Source organism: Oryctolagus cuniculus, chromosome 14, assembly GCF_051225735.1.
Source record: "Oryctolagus cuniculus isolate XC-2025 breed Fujian yellow rabbit chromosome 14, ASM5122573v1, whole genome shotgun sequence".
NCBI classification, from domain to species: domain Eukaryota; kingdom Metazoa; phylum Chordata; class Mammalia; order Lagomorpha; family Leporidae; genus Oryctolagus; species Oryctolagus cuniculus.
In genome coordinates, this window is record NC_142880.1 from 57,671,045 (window position 1) to 57,686,986 (window position 15,942).

A 15,942-nucleotide genomic window follows, 5' to 3' on the forward strand; every position below is an offset into this window, starting at 1 on the left:
AATAACTTCCCTGTCCTTTTCATAGACAAGAGAACCCCAGCAGCAGGCTTATAATATTAAAACTCAGCTATAAAATGACCTTAATCAAAGGTCCTTCTCCTTTTTTAAAAAAAATGTATTTATTTATTTGGAAGTCAGAGATAGAGAGAGAGAGGGAGAAATGGAGAGAGATCTTCCATTTGCTGGTTCACTCCCCATATGGCCACAACAGCCAGGGCTGGGCCATTCCAAAGCTAGGAGCCACGAGTTTCTTCCAGGTCTCTCACACAGATATCAGGAGCCCAAACACTTGGGCCATCTTCCACTGCTTTTCCCAGGGCATTAGTAGGAAGTTGTATTAGAAGTGGAGCAGCTGAGACACAAGCCAGCACCCATATGGGATGCAGGCATTGCAGGCAGCAGTTTTACCCATTACTCCACAATGCAGGCCCTGGGCTTTTTCCTTCTGGGAAGTCACAGACCCTAGTGGGAATCAGATAAAATCTGGGGACCTTCTCTTCAAAGGAATGGACATAAAAGCATGCACATGAAAATTCCCATGGAATTTCAGGGAAGTTAACGATATATTGATGGTTATTAAGTGTCGCTCCCCCTCTTCGTGGAGGAACGACACAGGACCCTGCGCTGTTCTTTTGTCTGCTCTGCCCTCCCCGGGTTTGCTGCTGGTTCTTCCCGGGTTGGCTACCGTCCTTCCACCTCCGTGGAAGGGCGGTTCCCCCTGCCACTTTCCCCACTTCCGCGGGTGAGCGGCACACCGCCGGCCGGCTCTCTCGGGGGCTGCACAGGTGTTCCTTCAGATAGATGTTCCTGGTGCATGTTGTCTCTCTCCTCCTTTATAGTCCTTTTCCACCAATCCCAACTCTGCTACCCACACGCCGAGTACGCTGCTCTCCTCCAATCAGGAGCAGGTCCTACAGTTTATTGGTTGAACTGGAGGCAGCTGTGTAGAAGCTGTTACTCCCTTCTCAGCGCCATATTGTGGGAGAGCAGATGCATAGAATAAGTCTTAATTCCAGTAACTTAGTCTAGTCCAAGTTGCTCCCAGTTGCTCCCCACAATTAAGCAACTTTAGTTCCTAACATCAGCTGATCTAAAATGCAATATAGCCTTCTCTGTATATATAATTATAATCATCTTACAGCTTCCACGTTTAAGCACTGCTGTTCCAATTAATTTTTATTTACTCCAACACTCTCCTTACAAGCTCAAAGTCTTCTACTTTTTAGAATTATCAGATACATTTCTCATTTAGGATGCTTTTATTAGCAAGTAAGAGGAAATCAAACTCAAACTGATTTAAATAGTGTAAGTATTTGATTATTTATTACTTAAGTCCCAAAGGAAAGTGGGCTTGGGACATGATTTGACCTGATTCTAGCTGTTTCTCTGTCATTTTCTATCTTATTCAGCCTTGTTCTCTGGCTGGTATTTCTCAGATCACAAAATAGTTTCTGCATTTGTGGCTTCACATCAGCACATTCGAGTCCAAGAGAAAGAATGGCAATAGCATAGAATTTCCAGAAAATTCATGTCTGGCTCTTATCTGGACAACTCCTAAACTATTTCCTATGGACAAAATAATGCAAGATTCTAATGGACTTAGTCTAAATAATTTGAAAGAGTCACTACGGCAAGGTCCAGCCAAATCCCACTGTGGGAGGTGGGCTGAAATCAGTCCCATCCAAAGTCATGCTCACTGCCACGTTTTTCTTCAGCCTAAGCCTTACGGTATTTACAAATGTTATGATTACACTATTTCAAAGTGAAGGATCCAAGGATTTTTAACCTGGCATCCTAGTCCCATTCTTCATTCCCTTGATGTGATAATTTTGGACAAACTAAAGATCATGCTTCCTTTTCATGTGTGTGTATCAAGGATCAAAATGGGCCCTTAATTTGTTTCAATTTATGTTTCTATCATTGCAGGCACATTTGTTGTCCAGGTCACTGCTACTGATGCTGATGATCCAACATATGGGAACAGTGCTAAAGTTGTCTATAGCATCCTACAGGGACAGCCCTATTTTTCAGTGGAATCAGAAACAGGTGGGAATTCCTTCTTGATCTTTTTTACAATCTGTAATTTTAATTTTAATCGACATGCTCAGCTGAGCTAGCATATTTTTAGTAAAAATAATGTGTGTCTGAATTATCTGTATTCATCTGTCAAACACCAATGATGTATTTGTAAACATGATGATTCAATCATTTTAATCAAGAAATCTGGCAATGATTCTTTCATTCACCATATTTCTTTAGGGTGGGTTCAGAAAAATTATACATTGCTTTCTTATTCCGTCATTTGGGGTGAATCTAAAAGATTAGTTCTTTCTGATAGTTATTTGGACTGCCTACAGATATTTAGAGTCCTCTTGTGCTAGTTTCTTGGTAGGACTGCAGGTCCTATTCCACTAGACAAAGCTATGTGAATTATCTGAGCAAATAAAATGTGAAACTGATACAAGTTACCTCCAAACCTCCAAGCAAAACTTCTAGAGATGGTGCACAGCCTTGCATAATTGCTGGCCAAACTGATAATGAAAACCACTGTTGAGATGGAATCCCCACGGGGGCTAGTGCTGTGGTGCAGCGGGTTAACACCCTGGCCTGAAGTGCCAGCATCCCACATGGGCACCGGCTCGAGATCCAGCTACTCCACTTCCTATCCAAAAAAAAAAAGGAGAGAGAGAGAGAGAGATGGAATCCCCAACCTGGATGTCTTGTCTGCCTGTTATCATGAGCAGAGCTCCCTGCTTGCCTGCTCAGAGCATGAGCAAAAAATAAATTTGAGCTGTGTTATGCTACTGAGATTTTGCATTTTTTGTTATCACACCATTGTCTAGCCTATCCTAACTGATGCAGCCCTAATCAAAGCAGATTGCCTTCAGGAATTATTTTAGCACGAACTAATTTTCTGTTTTCTCCATTAAGTAGCATACTATCTTAGGATTTATTTTTTAGTAAATAATATTTATATTGTACAGTAAACCCTACCCATACTTTGGCTACATGTTCAAACATTCATTACTATTACAAATCAAAACCTTCCTAGATTATGAAAACCAGTTAGAAACCTGTGTGTTAAGGAATGCAGTGAACTTGGAAAGAATCCCAAAGAGAAAAAAAAAATGTTGCATTGAAAAACCATGAAGATGAAAGATTAGAATTGTTCAACTTAAAGGACAAAATGCTAAGGTGATCTGTATTTCACTACAGAGAAGTAGTAGTATTTGGAGAAGAGAAAGCAGCAGCACTCTCACTGAAGTCATGACCATAGGAATAAAATTGACCTGTTGTCTAAAAGTATTCTCGTTAAAGGCAAAAGAAGGTATTTTCAGCTTCATTAGTTGTAAAGCACTGCAATGTGCGATTTTTTTAGAGTTAATTTAAGCATAAACCTTACGTGGAATTTAGGAGAACTTTCAGAATTTCTTTCAGCTCATTCTTTTGTAGCTACTTAACAATAGAGATAAATTTAACCTAACTTTAAAATGTTGCTTCCTGTTGGGACCCGTTAAACTAATGTTCACATCAGCTTCAGGAAAGCCTAAATTCTCTAGGTTCAGACAAGAGATAACAGTGACAGAACTGATACTGTGTTTTCTTAAAACCATAGTTTTGTGGCTTAGAAAATCCTCAGAACATTCATTATAGTAGGTATATTTCAGAAGCAATCAACCAGATCAGTAATCTGAAACTCCAGAGTCAATTTGAGGATTTTTGTTTTCTTAACCAATTTCCTCATAATGCACCTAAATGTCTTTTATCTAACAGTTACCACAAGATATCCTTATATCATGTGCCAAGTTATATTCTGCTGTTATTGGTGTAACTCTTAATATTTATACTATATACAATATATTCTGTTGCAGGGTTCCACTGTACTTATTCTCATTCTCCTTGTAATATAGGATTTTTTTAAAAAAAGTATCTATCTCCCCTATGGGGTTGTAATATCCTTCAATGTAAAGGCTGCACATAAACATCTTTATATCATCATGACATCTGCAGCATTGTGCATATCGTGAGTGACATTCTGTTTGTTTGCATAAATAAATGATTCCATAAAGTATTCTTAATGTATCCTCCTCCACTCTTAAATTTCACTTCCAAAGGTATCATCAAGACAGCGTTGCTCAACATGGATCGAGAAAACAGGGAGCAATACCAAGTGGTCATCCAGGCCAAGGACATGGGTGGCCAAATGGGAGGCTTATCGGGGACCACCACAGTGAACATCACGCTGACTGACGTCAATGATAACCCTCCTCGCTTCCCCCAGAGTAAGAACATTTGATCGAATGGGTCTCTTCAATGCACTTCTGTAAAACTCTACTTCTAAAAGAATATTGATTTTCCATTGTCATTGTTATTGTCAAAATTCGTGGACTTATTAGTAAGACCTGGCACTTTTATTAAAAATGACTTGACAACACTGCTTACACCAGAAAATGTGAACATTTATGTTCTATTGGTAATTGGCTGAGCGATTTTTGATATGGCCATTGTTTAAAAGCAGCATCATTGTTCTATTTTTTTCTTATTAAAAAGACTACCACAGACATAAATTTGCTTGTGCAAAACATACGTATACAAGCATGCTGCTATTTGTTAGGAAAAATTTGGCTTTATATTTTGTGAACTTAATCAGGCATGTAATCTCTTAAATCCTCACAAAGCTTTGTAAGGGGAGGATTTATCACGTTACTATTTCTAAAAATACAACTGTGGAAGCAACTATGTCCTTAATCCATTTGTAATCATAAATCATTTTCTACATTATGGCTGAGATGCTGAAAATCATCTTTAAAATCATTAACGCTCATGATTAGAGAGGAAGAAAAAACACTGTGCGTGAATAAAGACTCTGCTATCAAACAGCGCCTTAGACTCTCACAAAGCGCTGCCCACGTGGGAACTAGTTTTAATGTAGGTTTTTCCACCAGGAACAAAATTCCTTTCTGATCATGATCTCCTAAAAAAGTTATTGCAGTCATTAAATAGAAACCCCCTCACCGTATCCCAGCCTCTCTACAAGGTGGCCGGCTACCGCCAGTCTCCTTTAGAATGGAGGTATGCATGCATGAAGTAGAAACAGTTTCCTTTCATGTTTGTCCTGGACCTAGTCCCGGTTAGTTTCTCACAAAAACAGAATCACCACTACTTTCTATGGAACGGGTAGAAGAAAGGTTGCCTGAGCCCTAAAATTTCCGCCACAGAGGCCTGAAATAACAAAATCAGAAATACGTTGCCACAAACCTCCTTTACAATGTGGAGATAGCCTGGGGAGGACAGCGCCAGGACTCACCATCAACGTGGTACCACGTGGATCTGTAACTCACCCTATGCTTCCCTTAGCCTGTGACTTGTTACCGGACAAGGTGCCGAGGCAGGGGAGGGGAGAAGAGGGAAAGGAGCAGATGGCCCTGAAAGAGGGAAGCTGGACACGCAGAGAAGGACCTAGCCTGTTGGATTATTTTGCCAAGGATCAGCATAATGCTCAGGGAATGAGCATTGGCGGCATATTCTTCAGTGGTGTCACAGTTTAAGTTTTTTCCAAAACCATTTGTATGAATGGTTGGCAAAATTTAACAGAGAAGAGAAGAGTAGATCAAGTTTGTTTTTTTTTTTTTGTTTTTTTTTTTTTTACTTTTTAGGGTTATAAGCACACACTGGCCTGCTAGGTCTTAACTAAAATTCACTTTTTTTCATCTTAAACTAATTTTGTAACAGGGGATATATGAGTATCTATCTACAAACTACAGATTTTGAATTATTAATACAAATTACATATAGGGGAAACCTTTGCACAGAAAAATACCGTCATAAAGTCTAAAAGAATGAGCAAGTAAAAGAAAAATAAATTAAAAGCTTTATAACCTGATGTATTTAGCTATATCCCTAGTTCTGCAGCTAGATCCAGCTCTGTGTCTGAGTGAAACAATGTCTTTCTTGGGTGCATTCTCCAAAGTGCTGCAATTTATTTCTGCCTCTGGCTATTATTAGCAGTGGCAGAAAGAACTCTTTTAATGAATGCCTAGTAATTGGCTTCAAGTGGCAGTTCAGGTTAAATTCTACTCGCTTCCTTCTGCAACACTATGTTAACAGGGGACTTTGAAACTGCAGCCTTCTCTAGCAGTTCAGTCATTCTGACAATGACGCCATAAACTTGGAAGCCTGTTTACAGGATAACAAAAGCGCTCTCCATTTGCTAGGAAACAGGTCATGAAATAGAGTTATTCTTAACAATCATGTAGGAAAAGATTTGGGGGTAGGTATTTGTACAGAAGTTAAGATACCAATGGCCCATATCAGAGTGCCTAGGTTTGATTCCTGCCTCTTGTTTCTGACTCCAGCTTCTTGCTAACACAGACCCTAGGAGACAAGGGTGATGACTGAAGTAGTTGGGTCCCTGCCACCCACATGGGAGACCTTGGATGGGGTCCTTGGCTCCTGGCTTCAGCCTGGCACAACCCCAGCTGTTGTAGCCACTTGGGGAGTGAACCAACATATGAGATATCTCTCTCTCTCTCTCTCTCTCTGCCTTCTCAAATGAACAAATAAGTATATATATTTTTTGACAGGCAGAGTAGACAGTGAGAGAGAGAGAGAGACAGAAAGATCTTCCTTTTCCGTTGGTTCACCCCACAAATGGCTGCTAAGGATGGCGCGCTGCGGCCGGCGCTGCACCAATCCAAAGCCAGGAGCCAGGTGCTTCCTCCTGGTCTCCTATGTGTGTGCAGGGCCCAAGCACTTGGGCCATCCTCCACTGCCTTCCCAGGCCACAGCAGAGAGCTGGACTGGAAGAGGAGCAACCGGGACAGAATCAGGCGCCCCGACCGGGACTAGAACCTAGGGTGCTGGTGCCGCAGGCGGAGGATTAGCCAAGTGAGCCAGGGCACCGGCCACAAATAAGTATATTTTTAAAAAGTAAAAACTTAGGAGAATAGGTTAATTATTTTGAAGAAAGCACTAATCTGCCTGCCTCCATGGTAATGTTTTTAAACACTGTTAGAAAATGTGGTTTGTCTTTATAATTGTCACCCCCTTATCCACAACCTCACTTTCCAAGGTTCCAGTTACCCATGATCAAGCACTCTAAAACTATTAGAAAAATCCAGAAAGAAATAATTCATGAATTTTAAATAACTTTTATTATAGTTTATTGCTGTATTATAGTGATTTTTAATACTAGTTACTGTTGTTAATCATTTACTGTGGCTAATTATAACTTAAATTTTATCATGTCTATATAGAAAAAAACAGAAGACTATGTAGAGGATTGGGTACCAGCTAACTTCAGGCATTTATTGGGGGTCCTAGAATGAAAGCCTGAGGACGAGGGGCTACTGCTGTATTCAGATATAGAACACTTGGTCTGTGCTGGACTCATATCTGTCTGGTAATTCACAGGCACCTACCAGTTTAAAACGCCTGAATCTTCTCCACCGGGCACACCCATCGGCAGGATCAAAGCGAGTGATGCCGACATGGGGGAGAACGCTGAGATTGAGTACAGCATCACCGACGGCGAGGGCCTCGACATGTTTGATGTCATCACTGACCAGGAAACCCAGGAAGGGATCATAACAGTCAAAAAGGTAATGTCAGCTCTTAAATCTCACACGAGTAAATATGTTTACTTCCCTCTGGTTCCCAAGTTACCAGGGGCAATGACATCCCTTGAGATTCTCATTTTACTAGCTACTCTCTTAAAAACACTGATTCAATTACACTGAGCTATCTGGGGTTGGCTTTTGTGGTCTACAGTAATTTTATGCATTTATTAACTTCATACTTTCAATAAAATTTTATGAACAACCTCCTAAGTAAATGAATAATGTAACCAAATGATGTATATATATTTATATATACACAGATACATAAGAATGCATAAGCTAAGTAATATAAGTGAACAATGAATAAACACACAGTGCCAGACATTGATCTGGGTGCTGGCGGCACAACAGTACCTATAGCAGATGGTCTGTGCTCCCACGGGTCTTCAAAGCCAGGGGGGAAGAGACTAAGGAGCAGGTTGACAAATAAACAAATGTCCAACTGCAAGTGTGACACAAGCTCTGAAGGAAGAGCAGTGCAAGCCATGATCAAGATGGCCCGAACAAGACCTAGAATGACCACAAATTTAAATTCAGCAGCAGATATTTACTGCAACCCCTTTAGCTACTAACTGGAAGACAACAATAATTCAGCTTTTATGATCTGAATTGATATTTTCTCTCAAAGGAATCAGCTGTTATTTTACCTCCAAAATCAACCAGCACCACAGAGCAATATACAAAAACTGTGGCAAAAATTACAATAGTGTGCATCAAGCTTCAGAATAATACTAATATTTTTTTCTGATCTTACTTTTATAATGTATGCTGTCCATCTCTCTCCTTTAACACTATCATGTGTTCGAGTAAATATAAGCATAAGTAGATGTAAAAACCAAGAAAAAAAATCCCATTAAGCTTTGGATTACACATCTTAGTATCTGGAAACACAATAAAAAATGTTTAAGTGACACTCAGACCAGTGTTTTGTACGAAAATGTAATTAAGAGCCCATTAGTGTGCTTTAACCTTTTTAATTTTCTTGGGACCTTATTAGATTCAAACTGAAATTTTGCCTTGCTGACTAAATCACACTCACTAACATCTTGATGAACTGTGTTTCCAGTGAGCCTTGTCACGTTACCACATGAAACTCCAAGTTATCGAGAAGCATTCAGTTCACTGTAGCTCCACAAAACAGACGTAGATTTCCTAAAGGGTGTCCACAGCAGTGATCATTACTTTCTCTAGTAAATAACTAGCCCACGCCCCTATCAGGGTATCATTTGGAACACTGTATTACCCTATGTAAAAAGAAATTTATTTTGGTTTTCTTTTTTTTTGTTTGTTTGGTTTTAAATATTTATTTATTCAAAAGGGAGAGTTACAGAGAGGGAGAGAGAGTGAGAGAGGGAGAGGGAAAGAGAGAGAGAGAGAGAGAGAGAGAGAGAGTCTTCTATCCACTGGTTCACTCCCCCAGAGGGCTGCAATGGCCAGAGCTGTGCAGATCCGAAGCCAGGAGCCAGGAGCCAGGAGCCTCCTCCAGGTCTCCCACATGGGTGCAGGGGCCCAAGCACTTGGGCCATCCTCTATTGCTTCCCCAGGCCATAGCAGAGAGCTGGATTGGAAGTGGAGCAGGCAGGACTGGAACCGGCGCCCACATGTAATGCCGGCACTGCGGGCAGTGGCTTTACCAGCTATGCCACAGCGCCAGCCCCAAGAACTTTATTTTGTGGGCGTGAAGAGGAGGAAATCATTATGTAAAGCTGTGGCTCACAGTTCTGGCTGCAACTTAGAAGAATCACTCAGGGTAGTTCTTAGGGTAAGATTGTCGCCTCCATCTCAGAGATGGGTTAATCGTCCAGGGTGGGGCAGGTTTAAACACTCGTTAGGTGCAACTTCAGTCAAATGTCAAAACATCTGACCTGGAATGATCTGCATATCTATCATGTAGCCCTGGTGACTTCCCCCTAGTCAAATATGAGAGTCTTCCAAAAATTCATAGAAAATGCATAGGATCGAAAAATGCATGCCTCTTAAAATTTTTACACCAAAATAAATGTATCTTTTAATTCCATTTTCCATGAACTTTTGTAAGCACCCTCATATAAGGATTTGTTAGAAGAGTCGGAGCAACTGTGACAAACTCCTGCTCCCTGTTCCCCTTTCTGCCCGGTGTCATATCTTGTACCTTGGCTCCCACTGTTAACTCAACGGCAGGTTTGGTTTCAGGCCCACTTTCATCAGGATCATGTGGCGTCTGAACTCTTTCACAGACTGTGAGTTTCCCTCCTTAGTGGTCAAGGTGTGGGGACAACATCACTCCTTGTTTTTCCCACCTTTGCCTAATACCTCATTCATGTAGTAGATTTTCCTAAGCAATACAATCGCGATTCACTGATCAGTGATCTGCACTGAGCGTGGCTGGTGTCTTGGCTTTCTGCGAGTCGGCCACTGTAATCATGTCACTTTCCTCTCCCAAGCTCCTAGACTTCGAAAAGCAGAAAGTGTACACTCTCAAGGTGGAAGCCTCCAATCCTCACGTGGAGCCCCGGTTTCTCTACCTGGGTCCATTCAAAGACTCGGCCACAGTCAGAATCATAGTGGAGGACGTAGACGAGCCTCCGGTCTTCAGCAAACTGGCCTACATTGTGCAAGTGAGAGAAGACGCTCAAGTTAACACGACCATAGGCTCGGTCTCAGCTCAGGATCCAGATGCCGCCAGGAATCCTGTTAGGTAAGCGCTGCACACCGTGCGTCTCCTGGTAAGCGGCAGTCAGTTTGTAGTCAAACAGCCGCCTGTATTTAAGATGATTTTTTTCTCACCAATTAAACAGTTGTGTTTTCCTAAAAGACTCCTCCAAACTGCACTTTTCACTCTCCTTGCTCACTGCATAAATATTATTTTAGTAGCGATATAAATCTAAACAACACCACTTGAAAGGACAAGGCACAAAAGGAGCTAACAGGAGTTTACTGCTTGCACAGACGTAATGGACGGTAATGCAGTAGCTGAATGGCTTGAAATTTTGTTTTTAAGGCAGGAGATTTTTCCGAGGTTTGAGATTTCTCAAGGAGTGCTGTGGAGAAACTAACTAGCCAGGCACTAACTTGAGAGCTTGTTTTTCAAGTGTGGAAGAACCTATCATGTAACACTTAGAGGCAGAATTATGCTCCATTTGGATGCGTAAGTTTTCCTCCTGCAGACAGGTAAAAAAACAAGATCTGTTTGATGATGTATGTCTGCGAAATCCTGGAGAAATTAATAGAGCAGAACCCAGATTTATGCTGTGTAGGCAAGCCCTGTTTTCCTTGTGCTTTCCTTACAGCTGAGTTGTAAATCGTGGTGCATGAAACCCTCACTGCTCTTTGGAATCACTGGCACTTGGGTATTCTAGAATCTTCTCAGGAAAATGCTGGAGTCAACCAACCTCCAGCCTTCAGTCACTAACTTAACTGACAAAATGGGGAGAACATTAAGCCCAGATATTGTGTAAATTTGCCCCATATATAGACTGAAAAGCTACAGGAACTGTTGCTAATGAGTATACAAATGTCTTCTGACCAGGGCACCTGCCGCTGGCCATGCACATTCTAGGCTCTACGGAATCTGGTCAGGTAGTAAGTCCTGATCTCATGGAGTTTGCTTTCTAATTTGGGCAGAGGGAATCCACCAAATTATAAATATGTATTGGAGAAATATATCAGGTGGCAATAAATGCTAAGCCATGAAAAAAGCAGAATATGGAAACAGAGTACCTGTGGCACTGTTTTAGGTAGTGTGGTCAAACTTGGCCTTACAGGAACTCATTTGAGTCAAGATTTGAATGAAATGAAGGCCAGGCTGATGGCTAAGAACAACCAAACCAAGAAGAGCAAAAAGCAATGGTGTGATCTGTTATCAGAGCTTGCATCCATGTTGGAGGAACAGCAAGGAGGCCTGCACAGTCGGAGGAGGGACTGGTGGGTTGGGAGCCCAACAGGAAGGTGTGGTAGCCGGCGGTCAGTGTGTCAGGTCCTATAGGGCTTTGTAGTCCACAGTACAGTTTAGAAAAGCTATTGAAAAGCTTTGAATTGAAGAATTATCCAAGATTACCTTTGTAAAGGATCACCTGGCTGCTGCATGAAGAGTGTGGTTATTGATATCATTCATATAAATATACTAATAAACATTAATGCATTGTTACAGATAAATAAATTTGAAGCTCCAAGGCAATCATTTTCTAACTTCGTAACTTCTGAGCGCTTTCCTGAAATGAGACCTTATGACAAGCTGTCACAAAAATGCCCAACCTACTTTCAGGAAATAATTTTAAATCCCTGGGCAAACAGATTGGCAGAAAATTATCAGTCTACTGGAATATCTATAAGTTCTTGAATTTGGACTATAGCCAACAAAATAGCCACATGTGAGCTCCGTGGATCAAGTGTTTCTCCATTTACATGTAATATTATTAATAAGGAAGATGAGAGATGGTTTTCACATTAATAGCACAAAGACTTTAATTTCACATCTATTCTCTCACATGGAGTTTGCATAAAGAAAACGTCTCAGCAAGACTGTGTCAGGGTTCAATTTAAAGTTGCTAATGCTAGAAGTTTACAAACATGAGCTTCGGTTACATTTTTGCTAGATCAACATGTTTTTCATTGAAAGAGTCTATGGCTTCTGGGAATTTGGGTTGTATTTCTTTCTGTCTATAACTACTTTTTATATCAAATGCCATTTTTACTCACTATATTATTCTATGTTTTATGAAAGGAAGTACTTAGGTTGTCGGATTAGGTTGGTTGCCATCTAATTTTGAATCTTTTTTTGCTACCAGCCTTCCCATAGTACATATGGATTTAGTATACAGATATAGATTTAAGGTGAGAAATATGCATAGATATATTAGCATATATGCTTGTTCCAGTGATTTCTTTTATAAGATTAAACTTGTTCTTATACTGGAAAGTACATCCATGCATAGGTTTTGGTTATTCAAGACATATATATTGACCTGCTAGGAGCCAGACAGTAATGTTAGGTGTACAATTAACTTGAGAGAATTCTTCCCCCAAATGCTGACTTACTGTTATGCAGGCACAAATCTTTAATTCTTTAATCACATAAAATCATTTTCTGCCAGAAACTCTACCACGAATACTCTTTGATTTCTATGAAAGAAACTTATGTAGCTATAAATACATATTATGAAAAATTTACATGTAAACACAACTTCCTTTCTCCAACTACAAATCCCCCTGAATTGAAGATATGCTAGAAGACAAATTATTTAATTACGGAATGCCTGAAGTCCTAGAAAAAAAGGCAGGAGCTACCTAGCAGAAGATCTGCTGTAATCATGATGAGATTGAGCACTCTGGTCCTGATCCATGATGATCACCATTAATGAGAGTGGATATAAATTGATATAAATTGAGATTACTTTGGAAAGAAAACAACAAATAAGTAAGGCTTTGTGTGCAAGCATCTTTCCGAAACAATGTAGGCATTTTAGGTTTTCCACTAACTTAAAAATCTCACAATTAGGGAAAAATAATATACAATATTAATATTTTATGAACAGCTAATTTCTCCTTGAAATCAAAGCTGCTGTCACCTAAATCTCACCCCTTAACCTTGATGGAAAAGTGTGATTACTGTTAAAACTTAAAACTATAGGAGGAAGAAAAGATATCTCTGCTGTTTATGATTGTAAAAGCTCACAAACACAATGAGCAAAAAACCTTAAGTTTGACTTTTCTCATGAGGGGAAAGATATGCTTGTAGATAATTATTAAACTTCTCACAAAGTCTGTGAATACTGAGATTTTTCTTTTTGGTGATTAACTGAATATAATAAATATTTATCATTCTCAAATTAAAAATTAAGAAAGGTAGTGAAGTAAGTTCAATATGGTTACCTAAATTCTTAATAAAGGTTAAAAATAGCTGTTTTATTTATTTCAGTCTTTCTGGTATTAACACATTAGTTTATATACAATGAAACTAAAATTCCAGCACAATTGTGAACTTCATTAATTCTCTTTAAGGTTGGATTTAAATAGTCTACAATAATTCATTGTCTATTTTATTTAGGCATCTACTTAGATGACAAAAATGAATTTTATTATGAAAGTATAGTGTTAATTATAACTTTATATTTTAAACAAAAATAATGACTTGAAATAGAATGTTGGACATTTTATATTATTGAAAATTAATAACTGTTTTTTTAGAATAGTTATAATAATTCTAGAGTATCTGAGTAGTTAGACCATTTATTTAATTATATTTCTACCAAGCCGACATTTTAAAACTTCCTATCATAGTATTTTTTGAGAATCTAGCTGAAGTAGGCAATGTTTTTCCTAATGGCCTTAACATAATAACTTGCCTCAGAGTTTTCTCTTCAGTGCCTTCTCTCACTCATAAATGTACACATATATTTCCCCTTCCATGGATATTCTAAAAACTAGTAATAAACTTTTAACATTTCTCAGAATCTACCAGTCTTCCATCCGTTTCGGGGTAGAAGACTGCCCTTCTTTGGTTTCTAAGATACCACTCTTGGTTGTCTTTGAATTCCTACAAACTCTCTTTTCAAATGGTTATCCGGTTCTTACTCTGCTCCAGGTACTATCCTGGCCCCTGTGGGTCTCTGTGTCCCCTTGGGTCCTTTACATAATCCTGTCCTTAATGTTTTTCTCCCTTCACTGGGCATCACTTTCCAGACAGCTGAGTAGGAAATCTGGGTTGTCAGTCTAATTCTTTATCTCAAGCTGCAGACTAAGTTTCTCCTCCTGGACTTTCTTCAAGCACCTCAGCCCCATCATTATCAAAAACAGAACTCATGAGCTTCCCTAAATCCTATTTTTCACTCTGTCTTTCCATCAGTTTGTGACAGCACCACCCAACTATTCTCCTCAATTCACCTTTGTTAAATATCATTTAGATTGTGACACTTCCCTGTTTGGAACCCTTTCATAGATTCACATTGCATTTAGAATAAAGTCCAACTCCTAACCATTGCCAGCCCATTCTTCTGCAGTCTGTGTTTGGATCCCTCTCCAGTCACACCCTCTATCTCTCTTTCCTGCCTCCATGACCTTGGCCACACTAATCATTTTTTGCATCTTTCAAAAGTATGATGTTTAAAATAAAATGGATAACAGAAAAATAACCAATATACTACATAAGCATACACACACACACACATTCTGATGTTCTAAAAGCTCGAGTTAAAATTTTAAGAATCATCATTTAAACTTGATCCAAGTTACATATTTTTAAAAAAGGAACTTTATTGATGATCCTGAAAATCATGCAACTTGTCTAGTGAGTTTACTACTAAGACCTCACCAGCAAACAACTAATTGCTCAGAATACTTTATTTACTGTGAAGTTATAGATATTCAATATGTACTACAAGTAGGAAAAAAACATTTAGCATATATTCCAGGAACAGTTATAGGATGTAAAAACAGCAAATATACAGTCTTTCTAAACTCTACTCTGCATTTTCAGGTATTCTGTGGATCGACACACAGATATGGACAGAATATTCAACATTGATTCTGGAAATGGTTCCATTTTTACATCGAAACTTCTGGACCGAGAAACACTGCTGTGGCACAACATTACAGTGATAGCGACAGAGATTAGTAAGTCCACCCTAGTACAGCCGCTGTCCCTGACTGATGGAGTGAGTGTCCCAGCAAGGGCTGCTGGAGCATGGTGGAAACCAATTACCACGTACTGATGATCCTGCTGCATCACACATATTGAGGGAAAGGGCCCTCGCATCATGTGCAATTATGTTTCTTCTAGAAATGTGTAGGTTCACTCATTCATAAGTACAAAGACAACCATGGAAATTCTGCACTAGAGAGACAATAAATTGACATCCCTCCAATGGGATTAAATTGTACTTGTTGTATTTGATTCCTAAAAGCTTAAAAATCAGAGTATTACCCAAAAAGCTGGGGAGGGGAGATTATGTATGGGGGCGGGACAAAAGAGGTGGTCACATACATTGTAAAATATAGGCATTATTTAGAAATCTTTTGGTGATTCATTCTCCAGCTTTCAACAAAATTTATATCTCAAAATCTTTATAGAAATAAGAGATACAAATCCTTACTTTTCTGTGGTACACCAAAATAAGCAATACAAACCACTAATTAATCAATAAAATGTTTACAATGCATTTATACTAGTCCCCATGAAACCTAAGGCAAGGAAAACTAGAGGCAAAAGAATGCTTCAAATAAATCAATTATACACAATGAAAATGAATGTGTATTATAAACAATGTAGGAATAATGTACTTAAAGAAACAATGGTATTCAAAATAGTACTTTGATGTTTAAAAATAGACCTAAATAACAGCTTATT

General features: G+C 39.3%; 1 protein-coding gene across 5 annotated transcripts in view; it reads left to right on the top strand.

The window, feature by feature from the left end:
- CDH6 (cadherin 6) overlaps positions 1-15,942 on the top strand; it is a 144,120-nt gene that overhangs the window by 111,117 nt on the left and 17,061 nt on the right. For all 5 annotated transcript variants that reach the window (XM_008262090.5, XM_051853546.3, XM_051853547.3 and 2 more), the window contains exons 4-8: positions 1,927-2,046; positions 4,116-4,283; positions 7,414-7,601; positions 10,043-10,296; positions 15,073-15,209. In XM_008262090.5, coding sequence (XP_008260312.1) covers positions 1,927-2,046; positions 4,116-4,283; positions 7,414-7,601; positions 10,043-10,296; positions 15,073-15,209 — 867 coding nt within the window. The remainder of the gene's footprint in view (positions 1-1,926; positions 2,047-4,115; positions 4,284-7,413; positions 7,602-10,042; positions 10,297-15,072; positions 15,210-15,942) is intronic.